This window comes from Canis lupus, chromosome 23 (genome assembly GCF_048164855.1).
Source record: "Canis lupus baileyi chromosome 23, mCanLup2.hap1, whole genome shotgun sequence".
Lineage (NCBI taxonomy): Eukaryota > Metazoa > Chordata > Mammalia > Carnivora > Canidae > Canis > Canis lupus.
Genome location: NC_132860.1, coordinates 13,228,498 through 13,256,471, shown reverse-complemented (window position 1 = coordinate 13,256,471; position 27,974 = coordinate 13,228,498). Strand labels below are relative to the sequence as shown.

The window sequence follows — 27,974 nt, the reverse complement described above, 5'->3', positions numbered from 1 at the left end:
TTCTTTATTTTTTTTATTTTTTATAACATTTCTTTAGATACAAGGTAAAGAAAATAAATAGCATGTTCTTTTATTGTCTGTAGATTTATGAAGGTCTTAATCATCCTTGAATAATGATAGTATTCAAGAGCAAAATGAGGCCTCCTTAATTTTGATTATAACCTGCTCCAGTTCACTAAATTTCTTTGCTAAGTCTACCAAGCTTCCAGAATCCCCAGTCTGTAGAGCTCCACCTAGGCATTTATATGAGATATGACAGCAAGTAGGAGGCCAGGGATGAGAGACATTCTGTGTCAAAGGAAAAGCAAAAATCAAAAAGTAACCTGAATTAACAGATCTGTCAAGAGTCAGGGAAGCAGGTGGAAGAGTTGCTTATCTTAGGAAGCAGTTAGAGGGCAGTGAGGCAGATATGGTAATTAATCTGCTAGTCCAGAGTTCCTCTTCTCTTCATAACTCTCCTTATTTTTGTTTAGGTAACTATACTACCCCAATGTAGCACATGTTCTTTGGAGGAAACCAACTCCATCACTGACTCTAGTAGTCAGGCCTCAGTGAACCATAATCCCACTCAAAAGACATAGTTTTAAAAAATGGGCACATAACTTAGGACACAAAGAACAGTTTGGGGAGAATACCTGAAAAGCTCCCTAACTTCCCCAGAAACAACCCAAGCTCAGTCTCAACAAGGAGGCAAAGCATATGTACTTCCATGAGTCAGTCTTAAGATTAAAGCTGATACCATCTGGGAGGCAAAACTGAGAAATGCAAACAGACATTTATTTGATTATACCATGGAACATGTAGGTCATACCTACCCTAAAACTGCCGAAATACCACCAAATTTCTCCTTTATTAGTTATGTAAATTTGTCCAGGACTTTTTCCTCTTGCAACCACAAATGTCTCAATATATCGGAGATGCAAAGACTCCTAATTCATCACACAGAAACTTGAAAATATCAACAGATAAGGTTATTAAGGTTAAATTCATATTCTTAATAGAAGTCGTTATTATGTGCATTTGCTTTAAGGCTACAACTATTCATGAGCTACGTTACAAGAGTAGAAACTCTTGATGTACAACCTTGGAAGAAATCATGTTAAAAAAAACTGTAAGTGGGTGAATAATATACATACCAGTTTGATAGGTCATAGTTCACACTTATTTTCCTGGCATCATTACTACTAGACACTCATCATTCTCAAGTGTCCCAACATACACATTTACCCTGGCTCTAAAGCATGTTTTTTTTGATTTGTATATTGTTATCTTCAGAAAAATAACAGCAATCCATGAAAATGCCTGGAGAACTCTAAAAGGTAAAACAATTCCATCTTTAAGACCTGAGATTGGGAGATGCTTGGGTGGCTCAATGGTTGAGCACCTGCCTTTGGCTCAGGGCATGATCCTGGAGTCCCAGGATTGAGTCCCACATCAGGCTTCCTGCAAGGAGCCTGCTTCTCCCTCTGCCTGTATCTCTGCCTCTCTCTCTGTGTCTCTCATGAATAAATCAATAAAATCTTTAAAAGAAAAAAAAAGACCTGAGATTGGTTAAGAAAAAAGTGGTACTAGGAAAAATGTCTCTGCCCATAAAGAATTAATAATCACTTTTAGGAGGTCATTTTTATTATAATTACATTCTTGTAATTTCCTTTTACTGAACTGGTGCTATGGGAATGAATATTCAGGGGTTAGGGACCTTCATTTGTAAGAACAATGTAATTCTTTTTTTTTTTTTTTTAAAGATTTTTTTTATTTATTAATGAGAAACAGGGCAGCCCGGGTGGCTCAGCGGTTTAGCGCCGCCTTCAGCCCGGGGTGTGATCCTGGAGACCCGGGATCAAGTCCCATATCAGGCTCCCTGCATGGAGCCTGCTTCTCCCTCTGCCTGTGTCTGTGTCTCTCATGAATAAATAAATAAAATATTAAAAAAAAAAATGAGAAACAGGGAGAGAGAGAGAGAGAGGCAGAGACACAGGCAGAGGGAGAGGCAGGCTCCATGCAGGGAACCCGACGTGGGACTCGATCCCGGGTCCCAGGATCAGGCCCCGGGCTGACGGCGGCGCTAAACCGCTGAGCCACCCGGGCTGCCCAAGAACAATGTAATTCTTATGAAAACATCACAGGGAGCAAGATTTGAAAGCACTGGCAGGTTCTAAAATACATAGATATTTCTTCTATTATCTGCCACTGTGTCTAAAATACCTCTGTACTCCAAATTCATTTATTTAGGTTCTAATTTCTTTATTCCTCTATTAAAGTTGACTCCCTACCACACTACCCATTAATGATAATACCTGATCAGAAGGGAAATGCCACTGTCATTTGGAAGCAAACCCCCCAGGACAGGAGCAAGATGGAGTCAAGAAAGGAAGAGGGTACCTGGTGCTCAAGAAGAGGGTGAAAAGTCGGGCTGTGCCAAGGGCATCCACGGCCCTTCCTACTTAAGCAAAACCTGTCATTTGCACCTTTGTTTTCCTCCACAGATAATCCCACCTTAGGAGCCATGAAAGCTTAGAAAAAACCATAGCTAATGCCTATTATTACTTTAGTACTGCTTTCAAAGACATGCCCGTGTTCGTTTGGCTGTATGATGCTGTGATTTCTGCCCAAACACATATACTGATTAGATAAACCAGGTTCAGGGATAAAAGGCAACCAGACAGCCTTTTCCCACAAAACATCCATGTACTTTCAGCGTCTTTCTGCACAGATGAGGTAGGGCTGGGGTTGCAATGTCATGCCTAATCGGGGCTTCAGATCTGGAACCAGCCCATGGGGGAAATGCAAGTGAAACCGCTGGAGCAATGCTGTGAAAAACAGGAACATCTCCATCCTAGCCAGCTGCTCTCCAAGGCAATGTCTTTTCCCTAAACAAAAAAGAACAGCATGATTTTTTAGAATCCATAATATTTACTAAAATTCATATCTAGTATATGGATACCATTCACTAAGTCTGTTATTTAAAGAAAGAGGCAGTTATGTTTATTAAAAATAACAGCTGGCACTTCAGTTCCTAGAGCCCATTTCTTTACCTTCTCTTGTCAGATCATGGACTTCTGTAAGCTTATTAATCCCCTTCCACACTTCCCTTGCACTTTGTAACACAGCCCAAGATATGCCATGAAAGATCAAATTTCAGGTAGAAATTTGAACAAATTTCATTTTGTTCTATAGATCCATGAGAAGTTCGTTTCAATTCAAATGCCTAAATGTGAACCCTTCCCCAATGAAAAAAGAGCTTCTAATCCATCTTCCATTGGTCTTGTGGTCTGTGTACTTTTTTTTACAGCAAATGCAATAATTTTAGAGATGAGGTACAATGAAGAAGAAGCCAAGAGAGCTATGTTTCAATTTCACTTCAAATTATGTCATTTCCTCCCCTGGGTCTCAGTTTCTCAAGCTACCTGTTCCTACAGACTTCTAGCCCTTCAAGTTTTGATCCAAACCCAAATCCACAAGCAAAAAAGTTTCAGAAGAAGCCACAGCTTCTCAACAATTTCTAAGTGTTGAGTACAAACAGGTGTTAATGACCTCTAATTAAACCAATCTCTCCTGTAAGATTCAATGCTGTATTTTCAGAGTTGGAGTCTTTAATTCTACAACAGAACGTTTCAGATTAAGATGTCATACATGATAAATCATCATTATGCTCTGTCCTAAAGTTGTGTCCTTGTGAAAGTTTTCTTACCTAGGGAAAATGGAACCAAAGCCTCCTTCTTGGCAAAATATCCACTGCTGTCCAGAAATCGCTCAGGATAGAATATTTCTGGGTTTCTCCAGTACTTTTCATCAAAATGTACAGAATAAAGATTTGTAATTACTGTTGTGCCTTTAGGAATGGAATAACCACGTACAACTGCATCTTCAGAGGTTGCATGGAAAATTCCTAATGGCACTATATTACAGAATCTTAAAACTTCATGCAAGACTGCCTCAGTATAAGGCATTTTGCATTTGTCATCCCAAGAGGGCTTCCCAGTGGGTCCCATAATTAAATCGATCTCTTTCTGAACTTGTCCTGTTAGAGAAAAAGTGTTCAAGTTATTATGCAATTCTTAGAATTACATCCAAAGTAATTTCCCTTTGGATAGCCTATATAATAAGTCAACAAGGTACGGGTACCAGATTCAGATTTTTCATTATCTGGGAGTTCTTTTTAAACATAGGCCATATATTGTGTGCCACCAGAAACCAATGTTCTGAGTAACTCTTTTGTGAAAAACACACTAAAAGTAGTAAAAATAATTGTAATAACATCACTCTCAGCAAGGGAAATAGTGAAACATAAAACTTGAATTAAAGGAAACAAAACAGGGTTCAGGTCCCAGCTCTGCCACTTCCAGTGGCTGAGATTGGGCAAGTCAGCCATTTAGCTGGAGAAAACGGGCATAAAGAGACCCATCTCTGACATTTTTACATGACTGGAGGTAACATATGTGAAACTCTTTATAACTATGAAATATTTTTCTTGTTGGCTAGCACAGCATAAATTCCTAAATAAAATGCTTTGTACATACCCAAAGACTCTAAAACATGTGTAAGTCCTAAATGTAGGGACAGCCCTGAGATCAAGAGGATCCTCACCTTGTATATTAGGATAAAGGGCCATGAAAAGAATTGCCCACCGAAGCACATTGGTTGTAGTTTCAGTTCCAGCAATGATGAGTTCACCCACGGAAAAAATGAGGTTTTCCTTGGAGAAAGTACATGATGGGTCATTTTTACCTTGATCCATCTCATTTAAATAAGCATCAACAAAATGCTGGGGTGACTGAGGCTTTCTGTTGATGGAAGCTTTTTCAATAAGCCTGGAGAGAAAATCATACACTACAGCTGCATTTCTAAATAGCTGTTGATGTTTTCCAAAAGGTATGATACCAATCCATGGAAAGGCATTATACAGGAAGACTGAGGCACTGGCTGCTAGTTCCACATTTTCACTAAATAACTCAATCATGTGCTGAAAATCCGTGTCTTCATAAGTGAAGCGTTCTCCAAAAATGATCAGATTGGTTATGTTTGAAACAGCATTTGTTATTAATTGTTTAAGGTCAAAAGGTCTACCTTTGTATGTTTCAATAGCATCAATAAAAAAATTGGTTTCTTCTAAGATTTTAGATTCAAAAGACTTTTGGCCATATCCAAAACAGCGAAAGCTATTTACAGCTAATTTTCTGTGATCAACCCATCCTCGGCCATATCTGGAATTGAGTAAGCCTGGAAAAAAAAAAAAAAAGTCTTAAAAAAAGCTTTATCATTCCTACATTTCCTGTTTCTAACACCTAAAAATGCTATGGAGTTAAAAAAGATGGTTAGCCATTCTTTTCCAAATTATCTTTCTATAAAACTAAAACTAGACTTAGTGGTTAAGCCTTGTTCTTTGCTACTCATTAGCCACAGAATACTGTCAACAGATAAAGCTTGTCTACTTTTTATGTGGGGACAGGCAGAAAAGACCTGTAATTCTTCCAGCACAAGAAACTGAACAGTCTTATATAATTTTACCTATTACTATAAGCCTCATCTACAAAAGACAAAATTATTTCATGTTCTATGGGTAAATTTTATATTGGACTAAAGCAAACAACTGAAAATCATGCTTGTAGGATTAAAAATTTTCTGTGTTTCTGTTTCTAGATTTTAGAATACAGATTTTTCTCCTATTAAAAGCAAATGTTCCCTAACAAGATGACTATGGAAAAGGCTAATAAGGAAGCCTGAAAGGAGGTATCAATGTGGTGGAAATATTCAAGCCAAAAGGAGGATACTATGGATTGAGTGTTTGTGTCCCCACAAAATTCGTATGTTGAAGCCTAATCCCCAAAGTGATGGTATTCAATTAGGAAGTGGGGCCTTTGAGGTGGTAATTAGGTCATGAGGGTAGAGCTTCATAAGCTAGACTGGTGCCCGTAATAAGAAACACAGGAGATGACTATTCTCAGCTATGTGAGGATACAGGAAGAAGGCCAAGAAGTTGGAATCAATGGAGAAAGTACCAGACACCAGATCTCCTGGACCCTTGATCTTGATTTTCCAGCCTCCAGATCTGTGAGAATAAATGATTGTTGTTTAAGGCACTAAGTCTATGGTATTTTTACTAAAGCAGCCCAAATGAAGACAGAGGGCAAATATGAAACTCAAACTTCTCATGTTGGTATTGTTGCCATAAAATTTCAGAGTCTCCACAGTATACTATGTATGCTCTTCTGATGTGGAATATATTCCTTTTAAATTAATTATCAAGATGCACCCTTATGTTTATTTTGTTTTTTAAAGATTTTATTTATTTATTCACGAGAGACATAGAAAGGCAGAGACAGGGATCCCTGGGTGGCGCAGCGGTTTGGCGTCTGCCTTTGGCCCAGGGTGCGATCCTGGAGACCCGGGATCGAATCCCACATCGGGCTCCCGGTGCATGGAGCCTGCTTCTCCCTCTGCCTATGTCTCTGCCTCTCTCTCTCTCTCTCTCTCTCTCTGTGACTATCATAAATAAATAAAAATTAAAAAAAAAAAGGCAGAGACATAGAAAGAGGGAGGAGAAGCAGGCTCCATGCAGAGAGCCCGATTCAGTACTCGATCCCAGGACTCTGGGATCACGCCCTGAGCCAAAGGCAGACGCCAACCACTGAACCACCCAGGCACCCTCACCTTTATGTTTATTGCAGAATTATTTACAATAGCCAAGATATGGAAGCAACCCAAGTGTTCATTGATAGACAAATGGGTAAAGAAGATGTGGGAGATATATATATGTGTGTGTGTGTGTGTATATATATATATATATATATATATATATATATGTCTATGTATACATATATGCACACATATATATACATATATACATATATGTATACACACACACACAAAATGGAATAGAGAACTCAGCCCTAATAAAAGAATGAAATCTTGCCATTTGCAAAAGCATGGATGGATCTAAAGAATATAACTCTCAGTGGAATAAGTCAGAGAAAAACAAATACCATATGATTTTTACTCATATGTGGAATTTAAGAAACAAAACAAAAAAAAGAGACAATCAATAAAACAGACTCTAAAATATAGAGAACAAACTGGTAGTCACCTGAGGGGAGGTATGCGGGGGGATGAGTGAAATAGGTGAAGGAGATTAAGAGTACGCTTATCATGATGAGCACTGAGTAATGTATGGAGTTGTTGAATCATTACATTGTATATCCAAAACTAATAGGACACTGTAGTTTAATTATACTTGAATTAAGAAAGAGATTTGTAAAAAATTAAAAAAAAAAAAACAAATTACCTATTAAGGGAAAAACAGGGTCACCTGGGTGGCTCAGTCGGTTAAGCATCCGACCCTTGATTTCGGCTCAGGTCATGATCTCAAGGTCGTGAGATTGAGCCCTGCCATCAGGCTCTGCACTCAGTGTGGAGTCTGCTTAAGATTCTCTCTCCCTTTCCCTCTTCTCCTCTCTGTCATGCTTTCTCTCTAAATCAATCTTTTTTTTTTAAAGAGAAAAACAACATCCTTAGCACATATATATATAATATGTACTTTACTCAAAACTTCACTCACAATTGGTGAAGTTGTGTACCTATGATGTACACATCATGTACCTATGATGAAAAATGTCACGTTCTCTTGTGTACACGAGGTACCTATAAAATTTACATTTCAGCAACTTTTGTGTAACAGTTTTTAAATTTGGAGCTTATAAAAAAATAAATAAATTTGGATCTTATGATAAAGCTAACCATACATAAGGGGGTCTTTGGTGCTATGCAGCCACCTTATGTTCCTATAGTCCATTGTCTTTTCTATACTCCCAGGTGACCATTCAACAAATATTCAACACTTATTTATGGAACACTTACTGTGTTCCAGGAAGTATTCTAAGTGTCACAGATATATCAGTAAACAAAAGAGGCAAAGATCCCTATTCTCTTGGACCTTACATGCTAGGGAGAAGAGACAAATAAATTATACAGCCAGGAAGGAAACATAGGGTAGTCAGGGAAAATATCACTGAGAAAGTGACATAAGTAAAGATATAGGACAGAAGAGTGAGGGATCCCTGGGTGGTGCAGCGGTTTGGCGCCTGCCTTTGGCCCAGGGCGTGATCCTGGAGACCCAGGATCGAATCCCACGTCGGGCTCCCAGTGCATGGAGCCTGCTTCTCCCTCTGCCTATGTCTCTGCCTCTCTCTCTCTCTCTCTCTCTCTCTCTGTGTGACTATCATAAATAAATAAATAAAATTAAAAAAAAAAAAAAAAAGGACAGGAGAGTGAGTCTAGCAGATATTCAGGAAAGATTCCTGCCATACAGGGAAAAGCTAGTGCAAAGGCACTGGGATGACAGCAAGCCCTAGAGCAATGTATGTATATGGGATACATGTACAAGAGGGTACAGAGGAGCTTTGTGATAACTCTATGCTGGCCAAACATGGGCTGAGCCCACCTATAGGGCAACTTTTACCCAAAGAGTGAGCTAATAGTGGCTATGATTTCTCAGTTGCAAGTTCAGTGCATATGTATTTACAATAACACAAAATTTTCTACTTCTTTTTCTCTTACTGTTTTTTTGAAAATACCAAATGCTTACTTTATGATAAAAATAGTTGAAACTACAAAACTGTAGCTTTGAAAAATATATAGTATATACTTTATCCCAAATACTACTCTGATAACATCATCTTTCATTTTCACCATTTCTTTAAAGGTTTTCTATTATAATTGTGGTATAATTTCTTCTTTGACCTAATTATTATTAAGAAGAGTAAGAGGTTGGAAATTTTTGTTTTATTTATTTTATTGTTTCCAAGTATCATTATACTCTAGCCTGAGAATTCGTCCTTTAAAACTGGTGTTTTCTTTGCACTAGTCAGTTTGCTTTGTGATTTAATAAATGGTTAATTTTTATTTTCCTTTCAATATCTTTATTTTTAGTCTATGGAAACCAAATTTTGTTACATTTTTCTTTGAAAATAAGTGTGTTGCTCTCATTAGAGAGTTCTGGACACCATTATTGTAAAATTCTTACACTATTAAGTATTAAAACCACTACATCTGATTTCAACACTCTAGTTTGGGCTTTCTGCTCACCAATTCTGTTAACCTTCAACCTTTCTCCTTTTTTTTTTTTTTTTTAAATTTTATTTATTTATTCATTAGGGAGACAGAGAGAGGCAGAGACATAGGCAGAGGGAGAAGCAGGCTCCATGCAGGGAGCCCAATGTGGGACTCAATCCCAGTACTCCAGGATCACGCCCTGGGCTGAAGGCAGGTGTCAAACCCCTGAGCCACCCGGGCTACCCTCTGTTGCTGTAGCTTTTGGTATCTTTGGATAAAACCATCTGTGTTCTAGCACATGTCATACTGGTTAGTAGTTAAGAAAGTCTTCTTCACATTCTATTTTGATAGTGAAAATGTCACCAGGTACTCAAGACTGGCTTTGAAAACCACTTTTGATTCAAGTATGCATGATCATGTATGTGTTCTCCTAGCTTGCTTCACAAAACTTGCAGGTATTATTAAATGCTAATTCTTTAAAATATTATTTACAATATTTATAAGACGGAATTACAACAGCAGAATTAGCAAGTACTGGTCTAAAATATGGGTATAATGTAGCCTGAAAGGTCTTCAACTATTAAGTTCTGTAATCTAAATTAATTAATTCTTTCCTGCTAATCAGTACAAGAGAACCTAAACTCTATATACTAAAATTACATAAAATAAGGAGTGTAATTTATAATAGTAAATAAATAAAATAGTAAATCACTATTTCACTAAATAGGTGAAAATAAACATACCTCCCATTTTTGTCATCTTCATGAATAAAGGAAGGCATGGTCTGTCTGCAAAAATCTCACTTTGATGAACAAGGCATTCCTTTACTACATCATAGCCATTTAAAACCACAGCTGATATACCTCCAAGATCTAAACTGAAGATCTTTGAGAAGAAAAAAAAATTTAAATGACAAAACAGAAATATTAACTATGGAAATCCAAATGTGCTAAGCCCGGTTCTCCCAGTATTTGTTACTTCCCTGAAAATGTAAGGATTTATTATTTAACTGACAATGTTTTGAGCGCCTTCTCTCCACAAGGCATAGCAAACACTACAATTTCATTACCTAGTCAGTGCCTGAAGACATAATCTTATAAATGGTATAAGGAAGACAGTACTGGGCTCATGAGGCTTGGGTTCTAGTTTAAGCTTTGTCATTAAACAAATATAGGACCCTGGACAGAACCTTTAACTTTTTTGGGCTTCAGGGTTGCCCCAGAAAATATGGTACTTGATTCAGATGCTCCTTTAAGATTCATTCCAACTCAATGCCTTCAGTAAGATCTAGGAATCTCTTTTTATTTCCAAGATAAATGAGGAAGCAGCACAATTATTTCCAGGCTTATATAGGGAGGGGATTGCCTGAGAAAGAACTTTGATGTATAAACATATTACAACTAGCCTCATTTGTATTTGGGTCTCTGAATTCCAAGTTAACAAAGAGGGTACCAAAGGGAATCTGACCTTGGAGAAAAGGCACTTACCACATAGGCACAGGTGGGTGCCCTCAGCTAAGGGAAAGGCAAGACAGAATGAATATCCATCCTATGCCTGTGCTTCATTCACCTCAGGTTCACTTACAACAGAACACCTCCTGTAGTCTACTCTAGCTAGTCCAAAATAAGAGGCTAATGCAGTGAGAGAACTATCAGTGGTGTGCAAAGATTGCTTATCTTCATCCTGTCAGGGCTTGGCTGAGAGCTAATTTTTAGGGCCAAAATACTGAATCAAGCCTCATTCTGTGCAAATAAGTAGAGCAAATTTAACCACGGTTTATACTACGTTAGAGGGGAAAAAAAAAAAAAAACAACAAATAGGTTTAATGAAGAACAGAAGTCAGAAGTTCAGCAGAAGTAATTACAGGAAAAAATGTGATGAAGACCTTCAAGTAGTAGCAGAAGCAACCAACTGAACAATGGAGGCTTTGGCACAGGCTAGGCTCTGCCAACCGAGCAGCAGGAACCCCCAGAACCTTGGGGAGGTAGCATCAACTGTGCGCGACAAGCAGTGGTAGTAGTCAAGAGCGGCAGTGGAAGAGTTTCAGTGCCAAGAGAATGGCTTCCAGCTGGCAAATGTGGGACTCTTTCAGTTCCCAAAGCAGTAATGAAATTGTTTTAAAGCCCCAGAAGTGTAATTGTATCAGATATAAAGGGAAAACGCCTCCTTCTCGTGTGTCTCCTCTCATCTCAGTACTCTACTCTAAACTGACACCAGCTGTATGATTTTCCACCCCTCAGCAATTCTAGGATACCAGCTGGGTGTCCTAGAATTTAACTCAATTTTGACACTACCTACCTGGACATAGTTTCAGATCCCACAAGTTAAGGGCTCAGTCCCATAAGACTGCTCCCTATCTCTACTTCAGATGCCAATCACCAAGTTCGGGTTCTTCTGACCAACAGGCTATAAATTAGAGGTTCCCACGACCTCTTCCTTGGGTTCGATTAGTGGGCTAGAGTGGTTCATAGAACTCAGGAAAACATTTTACTTACTAGATTCACGGTTTATCATAGAAGGATATAACTCAGGAACAGCCATACAGAAGATATGCATAGGGAAGGTATGGGGAAAGGGGAACAAAGCTTCCATGCTCTCCCCAGGCATGCTATCTAGTCTCTGCTCACCTCCACCTGTTTACCAACATGGACACTCTCTGAACCCTGGAATTCAGGGATTGTTATGGAGCCTTTATTAGCTAGGCATGTTTAATTATATCATGGGTCACTAGTGACTGATTCAAATTCCAGCCCCTCTCCCTCCCCCAGAGGTAGTAGGGGTGTGATGGGAAGTTCCACCATCTAACCATGACTGGTTCTCCTGGCAATAAACTCCCACTTTAGGGATGCTCCAAAAATTATCTCATTAGCATAAACTCAGGTATAGTTGAAAGAGGCTTGTCATGAATTAAAAAAACACCTGTATCACTTTTAACACTTAGGAAATTCCAAGGACATTAGGAAGTATATTCCAGGAAAGAGACAAAGACCAAATATGGATTTCTTATTATAAATCACAGTATCAAAGCAGGAAGGGAAGGCATTAGTGAACAGGCACTTGTTCTGATGCAGGGGAAAAAAAAAAAAACCAAAAAACAGACTGATGGTTTCACAAGGATGGTAGAAGAAGACGCTGGGGCTGCAAGCTGTGGTAATACGGATAGAGAACAAACAGGAGCATCGTATTGCAGGGTAAAGCTGTCAGGTGTGGACACTATGGATTACAAAGACCAAGAAGGAGCCATGGCTTGAGAAAGCTGTTACACAATCCACCTTTACTAAAAAATGTGGACCCCTATTTGAGAGTAAACCTGGGGAAATTATCATTTGACCTAGCATCTATTCTGGTATTATGCTGTTTTCAAGGACTTTCCGGAAGGTTTCATTCTTCGAGCTGTTGAGGACCTAAACTGCCTGTGTTGGCTCTGTTTTTCTTCCCAGCCTGACATCACTGCTTAGAGTGTTGATTGATTTTCAGAATGTAAACAGGAGATGGCTATTTCTTACCCTTCCATCCCTGACACTCTGATCCAAACCACCTTCAATTTTTTCCAAGGTTATCATGACAGCCTCTCAACTTGTGTCTTGATAGGTGGTTCTCCACATGGCATACTCCTGCTACATGGCCTTTGTATGTGTTCTCTTGGCCTGGAATGTTCTTCCTCCAGTTTTGCCTAGTTTTGTCCTTGATTTCCTTTAAGCCTTTGTTCAAATGTCTTTGCAGTGAGGCCTGCTCTAACTCAGTTAAAATTCTATCCCTAACTTAACTGACTTCACACTCTGTACTTCGATGTACTGTATCATTTACTTATTGTATTTATATTGTCCGTCTCCCCCACCACCACCTCAGCCCCCAAGGGTATGTAAGCTATATGAGGACAGGGATTTTTACCACTGTTTGGTTTACTACCAAACAGGTATCTTCACAGCTAGGACAGTGCCTAACAGACGCTGACAACCAGTAAGTATATGTTGAATTATTGAATAGTGGCGAAGACACACATTTAAATACACTATTTAGGGATCCCTGGATGGCGCAGCGGTTTGGCGCCTGCCTTTGGCCCAGGGCGCGATCCTGGAGACCCGGGATCGAATCCCACGTCGGGCTCCCGGTGCATGGAGCCTGCTTCTCCCTCTGCCTGTGTCTCTGCCTCTCTCTCTCTCTGTGACTATCACAAATAAATAAATAAATACCTTAAAAAAAAAAATTTAAATACACTATTTATACAACATCATAGGTGAAGGGCTAGTAACAGAGGGATGTGAAAAGTGCCATTGATGAAAACAACCAACTGCTTCCCACTTTTCAACCTTTGTGTGGGCTGTTTTCTCATTTGAAATGCCTCCCTTGACTGTCATACTCTCCAAACTATACCAAGTCTTTAGGGAACATCCTCTATAAAGCCTTTCTTGGTGCATTCTCCTTCTCTCTCTCTCCTTTGAACCACCACAGCACAAGCTTAGATACTCCCATGGCACTCATTTAATACTACCTTGCACCGGAAGCCAGGAATACTCTTGTCTTCTGCTTGGCTGCTAAATTATAAACTCCACAGAATCAGTGATTTCATCTCTTTCGTCTTCTGAACCTTCCATAAAATCACACCTAGTGCCTTGCATAAAGATCTAAATAAAAGCCAGGAACTTGCCAGATCCACTTGCCTTAAAGTAAAGGAATTGCTTTATTGTCCTTACATGCATTACCTGAAAATAATCTGTAAAAAACACTTTTACTCCCTTTGCTAGCTAGGAAATGCTACTCAAAATTTGGATTCAGATTAAAGTCATTGCAGAAGCTTACACATTCAGAGTGAATCTCCAAGGAAATGATACTTCTTGATGTGGTATATTTCTATCTAAGATTACCTTTAAAATGAATGTATGAGCCCCAAGGTCTGGTTGTTTTTAAGAATTATAAAAAAAGAACTGAAGTCACAGACTTCATAAAAGTAAGTGACACTTAAAGTGACCGCCATTTCTCACAAGCAATTTTCAAGTCCAGGTTTTTCCTGTGAGCCTACATTTCCAGTGAAGAAGATAATAGAAAAATAAAATTCCATTTACTAATAAGCCCTATAAACAACTTTCTATAACCTTTCAGAAGTATAAGAGGTAACAGTCTCTTCCTACTTCCAAAAAAGGTATAGTATTTTAACAACTTATACTAACTGTGAGACTTTAGCAGAATTGCAAAATACCTCAAAAGCAATGAGATACCTTTACTGCTTCTCAACTAAGATAAAGATCAAATGTTGCCAGGGAGAAGGGTCCAAAATGGAGATAAAGAAAGACTTGGAACTCACCTCCTCCACTGACACACCAAATCTATACCTATTTATAAAGCAATTCTTCCTGAAGGAATGAGGGCTACCTGAACAGCTTCTATAGAACAAAAGAGGGGATCCCTGGGTGGCGCAGCGGTTTGGCGCCTGCCTTTGGCCCAGGGCGCGATCCTGGAGACCCGGGATCGAATCCCACGTCGGGCTCCCGGTGCATGGAGCCTGCTTCTCCCTCTGCCTGTGTCTCTACCTCTCTCTCTCTCTCTGTGACTATCATAAGTAAAAAAAAAAAAAAAAAAAAAAAAATTTAGAACAAAAGATAGGCCACATAAAGAATGACAAGAGAAAATGGAGACTATGGTAACAAAGGGAACCCCACCCCCAGTGCTTGAACTGCAGTGGGGAGGGACAGCACTGAGGGACTGAGATGAGATTCACCTGCCTTGGTGCACAGGAAAAAAGCCATGGTTTAAAAGGGTAACTAGAATATATTTGGGTACCTGGGTGGCTCAGTCAGTTTTTTTTTTTTTTAAAGATTTTATTTATTTGAGAGAAAGAGAGAGAGAGAGGGAGAGGGAGAGCAAGAGCGGGGTGGAGGGGCAGAGGGAAAGGGAGAAGCAGACTCTCTGCTGAGCATGGAGCCCTATGTGGGGCCTGATCCCAGGACCCTGGGATCACAACCTGAGATGAAGGCAGATGCTAAACCGATTGACACCCAGGCGCCCTGAGCACCCAACTCTTGATCTCAGCTTGGGTCTTGAGCTCAGGGTCATGAATTCAAGTCTCATGTTGGGCTTCACAGTGGGTATGGAGCCTACTTAAAAAAAAAAAAGAAAAAAGAAAAAAGGGCAGAGTGCCTGGGTTGGTTAAGTGTCTGCCTTTAGCTGGGATCAAGCCCCACATCAAGCTCCCTGCTCAGTGGGGAGCCTGCTTCTTTCCTTCTGCGGCTCCCCTTCTTGTACTCTCTTGCTTTCTCTAATAAATAAATAATCTTTAAAAAAAAAAAGAAAGAGCAACTAGAATATAAAAAAATTAGCCCTTAGAACCCTGCCAAAGGTCAGGGGAGCTACTGGAAGCCAGGAAGCCAGGACTGGCAAATGCATGGTTTACATATCTCTTCCACCATGACAGCACAGAAAGAAGCAGGGGGTAGGCACCAAAGCCACCTGCAGCCTCAGTGCACTGGGCCCCTACCCCACACTAGTCCAAGCCATCCCGATCAGAAGGCCCCAGCACAGCATACACAATTCCAGCTGTCTCACCAATGTGACAGGTGCAAAGCACCCTGGAGTACTCCAGGCCCATACCACTTCAGTTCCAGATGACTTGCCAGGGTACCCCCAGTGTAGAGGGCCCAAGGAACTCCTAGCTGTTTGCCTTGCCTTGGCTTTAGCCACCCTGCCAGGGCACCCCCTGCTTAGAGGGCCCTGGGACCCCATGTCAATTTCAGCTCCAGACTCTGTGCCAGGGCATCCTCTGCTTGGAGTACACTGGGACTACCCCTCTTACACCTACTTTACCTTCAGCTATCCTGCCAGGATGCTCTCTGTGTGGAAAGCCCCAAGACCACTTGGTTTACAACCACTTCAGCTTAGGCTGTCCTGCCAGGGCACCCTCTGTGTGAAGACCCCTGGATTACCCTGGTCCATGCCTACTTCAGCTCCAGCCATCCCACCAGAGGGGCTCCAGCAGAGTGTCCAGGACCTCTAGCCCACATAAGCCACAGCTCCAGCCAGTCAGTCAGTCACCAGGCACAGTCAACCAAGGAATGACCATACACAAGACCGCTAATGTTTAGAAGTATGAATTCATTTAATTCATAAAAACAAACACAGAAAGTCAAGCAAAATGAGAAGACAGGAGAATATGTTCCAAATGAAAGACTAAGACAAAATGTGAGAAAAGAACTAAAAAAAATGGAGATAACCAATCTACCTGATAGAGTTCAAAGCAGGTTTGATTTCTGGGGAAGGTGGTGAAATAGGAGGATCTCAAAATCTCCTTGTCCCATGGGTATACCTAGATAACACCCATATCAGAGTAAATAACCCAGACAATGACCCAAAGACTGCCAGAACAGACTCTCCACAGCTAAATGTAGAGAAAAGAGTCCACACTGAAAATGATAGGAAGGGTGACTTCGTTAGGAAACCTGTCCCATGGGGACGGAGGGCCCCTGTAAGCACAGAGCAGATCCCACACTGGGCCCCAGAGATACAGGCCCCTGCACCAAGAAAAATCCAAAGAACATTTGGCTTTGAAAACAGAGAGACTTACTATGATGAATTTTCACAATTAATGAGGCTTAATACCTGGAACTTTAAAAGTGGGGGGGGAGGGTAAGCTCTTGGGAGAGCTGGAGGGTGATAGGAAACTGAAAGGGTGATAGGAAACTGAAACTTAAAGAGACAGCATAATAAACAGCACTGCTGAGATACAGGTAGAAAGAGCAATTCGAAAAATGCCTAGGGGATATGGAAAGATTTATTTACTAATCTCAGAACCTATGCTGGAGGGGTAGGGACAATTAGGAAACTTCTCAAAAAACAAAAGAGCTAGCAGCCGCCATTCTGCCTCTCACCTAAATAACACAGATGCCTGGGGGAACCAGTACAATGGGAATACTCTGGACCTAGCCTGTGGAAAGCACACCCAGCCCTGTACTCTTTTGGGACCCACTCCTCCAATCTGCCCTCAGCAGGAGTCCATCCAAATCAGCACCACAAGCCTGGCACTGTGCAAGCAGCCCTGTCGGGGGGCCAGCAACACTCCAAAGGGGCTCCTGTCCAGGTGAGGGGAAGATAGCCACACACCCCAGTTCCACTGTAGCCCCAGAGTGGGCGGCGGGGGAAGGAGGGGTGGTAGACATCAGGTCAGCTTGCAGCCCATACCCACCAATGAAAGTCTTTTAGGGAACAAAAGAGGGAGGGCCCCCGGGAGTCTGGTGGAACCATGGCTCTGCCAAATACCTGGTCTGACCCCACTCAAGCCCATGGTAGAGGACTTTAACACTCCACTTACATCAATGGATAGATCATCTGAGCAGAAAATCAACAAAGAAACAATGGCTTTGAATGACACACTGGACCAAGTGGATCTGGCAGATATATTCAGAGCATTCCATCCTAAAACAGTGGAATTAAACTTTTCAAGTGCACATGGGACATTCCCCAGAACAGATCACATGTTAGGGTAAAAAAAAAAGTAAAAAAATTGAAAAAATTGAAATTATAACATGCATCTCTTCCAGCCACAATGCTAAGAAACCAACCACAAGAAAAAAATCTGGAAAGAACACAAATACTTGGAGGTTAAATAACATCCTACCAAACAATGAATGGGTCAAGCAGTAAATCAAAGAGGAAATAAAAAAATACATAGAGACCAATGAAAATGAAAACACAATGGGCCAAAATCTTTGGGATGCAGTAAAAGCTGTTCTAAGAGTGAAGATTATAACAATATAGACCTGCCTCAAGAAGCAAGAAAAATCTCAACCTAGTCTCATACTAAATGAGCTGGGAAGGGACGCCTGGGTGGCTCAGTGGTTGAGCCTTTGGCTCAGGGTGTGATCCTGGGGTCAAGGAACGAGTCCCACATCGGGCTCCCTGCAAGGAGCCTGCTTTCTCTGCTGTGTTCTCTGCCTCTCTCTCTCTCTGTCTCTGTCTCTCATGAATAAATAAATAAATAAATAAATAAATAAATAAATAAATAAATAAATAAAATCTTTAAAAAAATTAAAACAGTAGAACAGATCAATGAACCAAGAGCTGGTTCTTCGAAAAGATCAACAAAATTGATAAACTTTTAGCTAGACTAATAAAGAAAAATGGAAAGGGCACCCAAATTAATCAAATCAGAAACAAAAGAAGTAATAACCCACTCCACAGAAATACAAAGGATTGTAAGAGACTACTAAGAAAAATTATATATTAACATATTGGACAACCTAGTTGAAATAGATTCCTAGAAGCATACAATCTTCCAAAACTGAATCAGGAGGAAACAGCAAATCTGAACAGGCTGATTTCTAGTAATGACACTGAATGATTAATAAAAAACTCCCAATAAATAAGAGGATCTGATGGCTTCACAAGTGAATTCTACCAAATACTTAAGAGTTAATACTTAGTCTCCTCAAACTATTCCAAAAAACAGAAGAAGAGGGAAAGTTTCCAAATACATTCTACAAGGCCAGCATTACCTTAATACTAACAAAAAAGACACTACAAACACTCACAGACACACACACACACACAAAGATCCCAAACTACAGGCCAATATCCTTGATGAACAGAACCAGAAATTGTCAATAAAATATTAGTAAACCAAATTAAAAAATTAATTAAATTGATCATTCACCATGATCAAGTGGGATTTATTCTGGGGATGCAAGCCTGTTTCAATTTTTGAAAATCAATCCAAATAACACACCACATTAACAAAATGAAGGATTAAAATAACACAACCGGGGAAAGGGCACAGGGTTTGAAAGATGGCGGACGACGTGGACCAGCAACAAACTACCAACACCGTAGAAGAGCCCCTGGATCTCATCAGGCTCAGCCTGGATGAGTGAATTTATGTGAAAATGAGAAATGACCGAGAGCTTCGAGGCAGATTACATGCATATGATCAGCATTTAAATATGATATTGGGAGATGTGGAAGAAACTGTGACTACTATAGAAATTGATGAAGAAGCATATGAAGAGATATATAAATCAACAAAATGGAATATTCCGATGCTTTTTGTCCGGGGAGATGGTGTTGTACTAGTTGCTCCTCCATTAAGAGTTGGCTGAAACAAAGAATTTATCATGTATGAAATATAGGAGATTTTGTATGATTGCCTCTTTAAATGTAGAAGACATCCAAAAGAGAAACCTGCGTTCATTTTGATATTAAGAAATGACCAAGGATTCTTCCACTCCTGAAATGAGTTGATTTGCAGAAAACTCAAAAATTCTTAAGCTAAAGGGCATTTAAATTTTTTTCCAGGGATCCTGGGTGGCGCAGCGGTTTGGCGCCTGCCTTTGGCCCAGGGCGCGATCCTGGAGACCCGGGATCGAATCCCACGTCGGGCTCCCGGTGCATGGAGCCTGCTTCTCCCTCTGCCTGTGTCTCTGCCTCATTCTCTCTCTCTCTCTCTCTGTGACTATCACAAATAAATAAAAATTTAAAAAAATAAATAAATAAATAAATTTTTTTCCAACTCTTTCAATAAATGTGATCACCAGGATGCAAAAAAAAAAAAAAAAAAAATGACACAACCATTTCAATAAATGCAGAAAAAGCATTTGAAAAAATTCAACATCCATTCACAATGAAAACTCAAAACAAAGTGGGTTTAGAGGGAGTTCACCTCAACATAATACAGACCATGTATGACAAACCTATAGCCAACATCATACACAATGGTGAAAAATTAAGAGTTTTTCCTTTAAGATCAGGAACAAGACAAGGATGTCCACTCTCACCACTTTTATTCAATATAGTACTGGAAGTCCTAGCCACAGTTTCACAGTACTGGAAAAAAATAATAAAAGGCACCAAAATTGATAAGGAAGAAGTAAAACTATTTGTAGATGACATTATACTATACATAGAAATCCCTAAAGACTCCACCAAAACACTCTTAGAAGTAACAAATGAGTCATAGATTACAAAGTCAACATACAGAAATCTACTCCATTGTCATAACTAATAACGAAGTAGCAAAAAAAGAAATTAATAAAACAATTCCATTTATAATTGCACCAAAAATAATAAAATACCTAGGAATAAATTTTTTTTTTCCCTAGGAATAAATTTAACCAAGGAGGTGAAAAGCCTACACTCTGAGATCTATAAAACACTTGATAAAAAAAAAATTGAAGATGACACAAATGGAAAGATATTCCATGCCCATGGATTGGAAGATCAGTATTGTTAAAATGTCCACATTGTCCAAAGCAATCTAGAGATTTAACATAATCCCTATCAAAATATACAGAGCATTTTTCATAGAACTAGAAATCCTAGAACAAACAATCCTAAAATTTGTATGGAATCACAAAAGATCTCAAACAGCCTAAGCAATCTTGAAGAAGAAAAAAAGTGGAGGTATTACAATCCCAGATTTCACGATAGTACAAAGATACAATAATCAAAATACTATGATCCTGGCACAAAAACAGACACATAGATTAACAGAACAGAAAAGAGAGCCTAGAAATAAACCCATGATTATACAGTCAATCTACAACAGAGCAGGCAAAAAAATGCAATGAAGAAAAGACAGCCTCTTCAACAAATGGTGCTGGCAACACTGGACCAATACATGCAAAGAATAAAACTGGACCACTTTCTCACACCATATACAAAAATAAACTCATAATGGATTAAAGACCTAAATATAAGTCCTGAAACCATAAAAATACTAGAAAAGAATATAGGGAGTAATCTCCTGGTCATTTCCCTTAGCAATTTATTTAGATAGATTTCCTCAGGCAAAGGAAACAGAAGCAAAAATATATATATATACATATAATAATAATAATAAGCTATTGGGATTACACCAAAAGAAAAACTTTTATACAGTAAAGAAAACCATTGAAAAAACAAAGCAAAACAAAATAAAAACTGAAAAGGCAACTTACTGAATGGGAGTAGGTATCTGCAAATGATATAGCCAAAAAGGGTTTGACATACAAAATATATAAAGAAATTATATAATTCAACACCAGAAAATGCCAGTTAAAAATTAGCTGAGGGGCAGCCCCGGTGGCGCAGCGGTTTAGCGCCACCTTCAGCCCAGGCGTGATCCTGGAGACCAGGGATCGAGTCCCACATCGGGCTTCCTGCATGGAGCCTGCTTCTCCCTCCGCCTGTGCCTCTGCCTCTCTCTTTGCTCTCTCTGAATGAATGAATAAATAAAATCTTTAAAAATAAATAAATAAAAATAAAAATAAAAATAAAAATTAGCTGAGGACTTGACTAGGCATTTTTCCAAAGAAGACAAACACATGTCACAAACCATATGAAAAGATGATCAATATCACTTTTGATCATCAGGGAAATGTACATCAAATATACGATGAGATATCACATTTTACCTGTCAGAATGGCTAGTATCTGGGGTGCCTGGGTGGCTCTGTCGATTAAAAGTCCTGCCTCTTGATCTCAGTTTAGGTCTTGATTTCAAGGCTGTGAGTTCAAGCCCCAAGTTGAGCTCCACACTAGGCATGGAGCCTACATAAATAAATAAATAAATAAATAAATAAATAAATAAATAAATAAATAAATAAATAAATAAAAAGGATGGCTAGCATAAAAAAAAAACAACAAGAAATAACAAGTGTTGTCAAGGATGTGGAAAAAAGGGAACCCTTGCACAATGTTGGTGGGAATGTAAACTGGCACAGCCACTCTGAAACAGTATGGTTCATCAAAAAATTAAAATTAGTTATAGCATACAAGGTGCCTGGGTGGCTCAGATGTTTAAGTGTTGGACTTCTGGTTTTGGCTCAGGTTGTGATCTTAAGGTCTTGGAATGGAGTCCTGAGGCCAGCTCTGCGCTCAGCAGGGAGTCTGCTTCCCCTATCCCTCTGCCCCTCCTCTCACCCATGTATGGATTCTCTCTCAAATAAATCTTAAGAGAAAAAACAACATACAATTCAGTAATTCTACTGTTATTTGTCCAAAGAAACTGAAAACACTATTTCAAAAAGATAGATGCACTGCTACATTTATTACAGCATTATTCACAATAGCCAAGATATGGGAGCAATCTAAATGTCCACCAATAAAGGAATGTATGAATAAGATGTGATATAATGAATACATACACAATGGATATATACTGGAGTATTACTCAGCCATAAAAAGAGATCTTGCCAACGGTGACAACATAAACAGACACAGAGGTTATTATGCTAAGTGAAATAAGTCCTACAGAAAAGACAATTACCATATGATTTCACTTTTATGTAGAATCTAAAAACAAAACAAACAAAAGCAGAAACAGATTCATAAATACAGAAAACTGGAGGCAGCCAGAGGGGGATTGGGTGGATGGACAAAATGGATGAAGGCAAGTGGGAGATAAAAGTTTCCAGTTATTCATATACCAGGAAAAAAAAAAAAAAGTTTCCTGTTATGGGCAGCCCCTGTGGTGCAGCGGTTTAGCGGTTTAGCGCTGCCCTCAGCCCAGGGCATGATCCTGGAGACCCGGGATCGAGCCCACGTCAGGCTCCCTGCACGAAGCCTGCTTCTCCCTCTACCTGTGTCTCTGCCTCTCTCTCTCTCTCTCTGAATAAATAAAATAAAATCTTAAAAAAAAAAAGTTTCCAGTTATGGAAGATGTAAATCAGGGAAATGAAAGATACAGCACAGGGAAATGTTACTGTGATAGCATTGTATGGTGGCAGGCCACCCTGCGGTGAGCCTAAAATAGTGCAGAGTTGTTAAATCACTGCTTTACACCTAAAACTAATGTACACGTGCCTCAACTATACTTCAATTAAACAAAAGATCAAATGCTGTCGATGACTTAATTAAGAGGTTAAGTGGTTTCAATATGCTAGGTGGTTTTCAGCTTAAGTGTAAGGCAGAGTCAGTCAAACAATTATCTACTCTTCAATGCATACATCCTTTTCATTTTTGCTCATCTTTCCTCTGTTTCTCCTGTACTTACTAGTACTACTGATTTTTCCACTTCCAGTAAAGAGTACTCTTTGTAAAGAACGACAATCACCTCAAATAGTTACAACAGCAATGCAAGTAATTACTGATACCAAACTCTTAAATCCATTGAATCAAAATGACAGTCTTATCATAATTTGTAATCTATTTTGATAGGAGGGACGCCTGGGTGGCTCAGGGTTGAGCGTCTGCCTTCAGCCCAGGGCATAATCCTGGAATCCCAGGATCGAGTCCCACATCAGGCTCCCTGAATGAAGCCTGCATCTCCCTCTGCCTGTGTCTCTGCCCCTCTCTCTCTCTGTGTCTCTCATGAATAAATAAATAAAATCTTTAAAAAAAAAATCTATTTTGATAGGAAACTCAGATCACTCCCTTCTGGAAAAGAATGTTCCTTGTAAATACAGTGCTCCTATCAGTTCAAATATTTGTGTATGAAAAACAACTTCCTATTCAAGACAGCATTTCACATAATTGATTTAAAGATACATTTTATGTTATAGGCCTAATAAATTGTTTCCAATTAATAACCAAGAACATTTGAGTAGCAGTTTGTTTCTAGTTATTTTCATTACACATGAGGAAAAATTAAAATTCAGAGAAAAATCGAGTTTTATCTGACAAAAGAGGACTCAACTTCTAATCTCATACTTCCACATCTTAGGATTTCTCTAGAATATCATGGTACCAGCATGCCAGAAGTCATACATGTTCAACGGAAATCACAGAAACACACTCAGTTCCTGGAGAACTGGAAGGTTGACAATAAAATATAAGAATTATATACATTTGCTTTACCTAAGTTCACTTTCCGTTTAACGTCAACCATGAGACATGTGCAAAAACCCAGGATAATTCTTGTAAACTCTGGTTCAAATAAAGATTTAAGCCTCCACCTGAAATACCACAATTGCCAAACAGCAACGCTATCTTATTCCTTCAAAGCACTCACAATTTGTGGCCGATATTTAGATTTGCTCTCTCTCACTGGGCTCTAATTCCCTAAAATCAGGCAGTGTCTGCCTTCCTCATCTCATCCTCAGCACCTTGCAGGGCCTGGCTTGTGGCTGCACAGGAATGAATGGATTCAAAGCAAAACAGGTGAGCTTGGCCAGTGCCCTGGGAAGTCTGCCTCTGTCTGAGGTCTGGACACCCTTGCAATCACACGCTTCAGTACTGCACACCCCTTTCCTCCCCTGCAGGGAGCAGCGGTGTGACTGTGTGCAAGTCCCTCAGCATTTCTGGGCTGTGCTTTCCATCTCTGCACAGTGGGAAATGATGGGGAAACACAGGACTGGCTGAGGACAAAGCACACTGACAAGTCCTTGAAACAGGGGAAGTGACATTCCTCTACAGACTCAACTGCTAGATGTTCATACTTTGCTAAGGGCAGAAGGCAAACTCAGCCTGACCCCCAGGATCCTGTAAGCCTATTTTAACATATACAAATTCCTTTAAAGAAACAGTCAACAAAACTAAAAGACAACCTTCAGAATGGGAGAAGATATTTGCAAATGACATATCAGATAAAGGACTAGTATCCAAGATCTATAAAGAACTTATTAAACTCAACAGCAAAGAAACAATCCAATCATGAAATGGGCAAAAGACATGAACAGAAATCTCACAGAGGAAGACCTAGACATGGCCAACATGCACATGAGAAAATGCTTTGCATCACTTGCCATCAGGGAAATACAAATCAAAACCACAATGAGATACCACCTCACACCAGTGAGAATGGGGAAAATCAACAAGGCAGGAAACAACAAATGTTGGAGAGGATGTGGAGAAAGGGGAACCCTCTTGCGCTGTTGGTGGGAATGTGAACTGGTGCAGCCACTCTGGAAAACTGTGTGGAGGTTCCTCAAAGAGTTAAAAATAGACCTGCCCTACGACCCAGCAATTGCACTGCTGGGGATTTACCCCAAAGATACAGATGCAGTCAAACGCTGGAACACCTGCACCCCGATGTTTATAGCAGCAATGGCCACAATAGCCAACTGTGGAAGGAGCCTCGGTGTCCATCGAAAGATGAATGGATAAAGATGTGGTCTATGTATACAATGGAATATTCCTCATCCATTAGAAACGACAAATACCCACCATTTGCTTCAATGTGGATGGACCTGGACGGTATTATGCTGAGTGAAATAAGTCAATCGGAGAAGAACAAACATTAATATGGTCTCATTCATTTGGGGGAATATAAAAAATAGTGAAAAGGAATAAAGGGGAAAGGAGAAAAAATGAGTGGGAAATATCAGAAAGGGAGACAGAACATGAGAGACTCCTAACTCTGGGAAACGAACGAGGGGTGGTGGAAGGGGAGGTGGTCGAGGGGTAAGGGTGACTGGGTGATGGGCACTGAGGGGGGCACTTCATGGGATGAGCACTGGGTGTTATTCTATATGTTGGCAAATTGAACACCAATAAAAAATAAATTAAAAAAAAAAAAAAGAATTTTCCCTTTGGGCAGCCCGGGTGGCTCAGTGGCTGAGCATCTGCCTGCAGCCCAGGGCATGACCCTGGAGACCTGGGATGAGTCCCAAGTCCGGCTCCCCGCATGGAGCTTGCTTCTCCCTCTGCCTGTGTCTCTGCCTCTCTTTCTGTATGTCCCATGAATAAATAAAAATAAAAATAAAAATAAAAAAAAAAAGGAATTTTCCCATCATCTCTAAACCCCCAAGATACATGTTGCACTGAAAGCACATGGCCCACTGAAAGACATTTGAAGGGTCTCAGGACTCAGGGTTTATCAGACATAATAGGTGACCTTTTCCCAACAATAGCTAGCCCCCTCAAGGTCCTGGAAACCTTGCTTCCAAAACTCCTTGGAGAGTACCTCCCCTCAGACCCCTCCCAGCTCCCAGGTATATAATCAGCCACACCTCACAGGCCTGGGGCAGTAGCAATTCCTGCCCACGGGTCCTGTCCCTGTGCTTTAATAAAACCACCATTTTGCACCAAAGAGGTCTCAATTCTTTCTTGGTGGTGGGCTCCGGACCTCACCCCACCAAACCTCACCTATATACCAAAACCTCATCAGGAAAGACTGCAAGTAGCAGGTCGGCGGGACGGTGAGATTACAGGTGAGCCTCCCGTGGGGGGGGATGCTGGCCGGCCGCACAGTCGTGTCGGCCACGAGGATGCTCCCGACCACCAGGCCGCCACTGCCCCTGCGCTGTGGGCCTCCGCACCGGTTTTTAGTCCCGAACTCCTTCGTTCTTCCATGATTATTTCCCAGAGCCCCTCCCGGCCAGGCCCTTCCCTGCGCTTCCTGCTCCCTCCAGTAGACGCCTAGACGAGCCATCCTTAGATGCAAACATTTAGGAATGTCCCATTAAACGTTAATCTGGACCTAGGGTTTGGATGCCTCATTTTCGCCAGAAGCCAGACAGATCCGCACACACGTCTACTTCCCACAGGCTGACAAAAAAAAGGGGGGGGGGCAAAAAACCCACCACCCCCCCAGGGCCTCACTGCGCCTGCGCGGAGCACAGCCTGGGCGCTCTCGGAGCGGCGGGTCCCACGGCGCAGGCGCAGCACCTCGGCGCCCTCAGCAAGCCGGAGGGTCCCGCGGGATACCGCTAGGCGGCGGCAGCGGGCGGCCCTGCGGGGCGGGGCTTCCCCGGCGGGGCGCGGCCTCGGGCAGGTCTACACCCGCCCCCGCCCCGACTCGGGAAGCCGGTTTCCCTCCAAGTCGCTAGAACGCCGAAGGGGCGTCCCGACGGCTCGGGCCCCGCGGCGGCCGTGCAGCCCACCCCGGAGGAAGGCCCGGGGCCCCCGCCCGCAGCCCGCAGCCCGCAGCCCGCCGGGCTGTACCTCGCCGTACACCCGGCTCTGCTTTCTCATGTAGACGTGGGCGAGCTCGCCCGAGGCCGCCAGCGAGTAGATGTTGCCGATAAATGGCAGCCCCGACGGCCCGGGGGGGAAGCCGGCCGGCCGCCTCTGCTTCAGCAGCTGGCGGACCCCCAGCACGAAGAGCAGCAGAAGGAGCGCGGCTCCGAGCCCCGCGGCGCACGCCTCAGCGCCCGGGGGACCCCGCATGGCAGGGCCGCGGGCCGGGGCCGCCAACCCCGCCGCCGAGCAGCGCGCTCGCACCAGGCCCGCCCCCCCGGCCCCGCCCCTGGCCATCGGCCGGCCGCCCTGGCCCCGCCCCGGCCCCGCCCCCTGGCCCTCGGCCGGCCGCCCCGGCCCCGCCCCCTGGCCCTCGGCCGGCCGCCCTGGCCCCGCCCCCTGGCCTTTGGCCGGCCGCCCCGGGCAGTTACTCGGGGCCCCGCCAGGCTCGGAGTCTGCGGCGCAGAGGCGGCGGCCACTCTTTGGATCTGGGCGTGGCTCCCAGCGAACTCGACAGTGGGGGGAGGGGGGTGGCCCCTTTCCAGGGTGTGGACCCCGGGGCCTGGGGAACGCGTGGGCATCACCTCCCTCAGTGACCCGGGAGGCTCCTGCTTCCCTGGCCAGCCCTTTCTGAGGGTGGCTTTTTAGGAACTATTACATAAGAAACTCTTAAATGAGCTATTTAGGAGTGAAAAAACTGCAAACATGATCAGAACTCAGTCCTGAGCTAAACCTGATAATCTTTAGAATTAATGATTGAGGGGTGCCTGGGGTAGCTCAGGGGTTGCGCATCTGCCTTTGGCTCAGGTCATGATCCCGGGGTCCTAGGATCGAGTCCCGCCGGGCTCCCTGCATGGAGCCTGCTTCTCCCTCTGCCTGTGTCTCTACATCTCTCTCTGTGTCTCTCATGAATAAATAAATAAATAAATAAATAAATAAATAAATAAATAAATAAATAAATAAATAAATAAATAAATAAAATCCTTAAAAAAATGCTTGAGGGATCCCTGGGTGGCGCAGCGGTTTGGCGCCTGCCTTTGGCCTAGGGCGCGATCCTGGAGACCCAGGATCGATTCCCACATCGGGCTCCCGGTGCATGGAGCCTGCTTCTCCCTCTGCCTGTGTCT

The 27,974-nt window shown here is 41.7% G+C and overlaps 1 protein-coding gene and 1 pseudogene across 5 annotated transcripts; one reads left to right on the top strand and one right to left on the bottom strand.

Annotated features, from left to right (window-relative positions):
* Positions 1-3: 3 nt before the first annotated feature.
* Positions 4-27,084, bottom strand: CYP2R1 (cytochrome P450 family 2 subfamily R member 1). 5 transcript variants are annotated; one of them, XR_012015534.1, is made up of 7 exons: positions 26,833-27,084; positions 9,792-9,933; positions 4,588-5,220; positions 3,692-4,021; positions 2,693-2,870; positions 816-948; positions 4-288 (listed from the first exon to the last, which is right to left on the bottom strand). XR_012015534.1 is itself a non-coding variant. In XM_072793974.1 (7 exons), exons 3-6 carry the CDS (start codon positions 9,811-9,813, stop codon positions 2,695-2,697), a joined length of 1,161 nt encoding a protein of 386 aa, XP_072650075.1. In that variant the 5' UTR covers positions 9,814-9,933; positions 21,423-21,558; positions 26,833-26,951; the 3' UTR covers positions 4-948; positions 2,693-2,694. The 5 variants fall into 5 exon arrangements, 4 of the variants coding, with proteins under 4 accessions (XP_072650075.1, XP_072650072.1, XP_072650076.1 ...); XM_072793974.1 differs by adding an exon at positions 21,423-21,558 and having other exon boundaries at positions 4-948; positions 26,833-26,951; XM_072793971.1 differs by having other exon boundaries at positions 4-948.
* LOC140615401 (U6 snRNA-associated Sm-like protein LSm3 pseudogene) lies at positions 18,822-19,319 on the top strand (annotated as a pseudogene).
* Positions 27,085-27,974: the final 890 nt, after the last annotated feature.

What these genes read in the sequence shown, in the direction of transcription:
- CYP2R1 (XM_072793971.1), bottom strand. Translation starts at nt 27,057, where the DNA reads ATGCGGGGTCCCCCGGGCGCTGAGGCGTGCGCCGCGGGGCTCGGAGCC. An exon ending in GAAGATGACAAAAATGGGAG is followed by an intron (nt 5,221 to 9,791) that starts GTATGTTTATTT and finishes TTTTTTTTCCAG; the next exon opens with GCTTACTCAATTCCAGATAT. An exon ending in CCTTTATCCTAATATACAAG is followed by an intron (nt 4,022 to 4,587) that starts GTGAGGATCCTC and finishes TTTCTCTAACAG; the next exon opens with GACAAGTTCAGAAAGAGATC.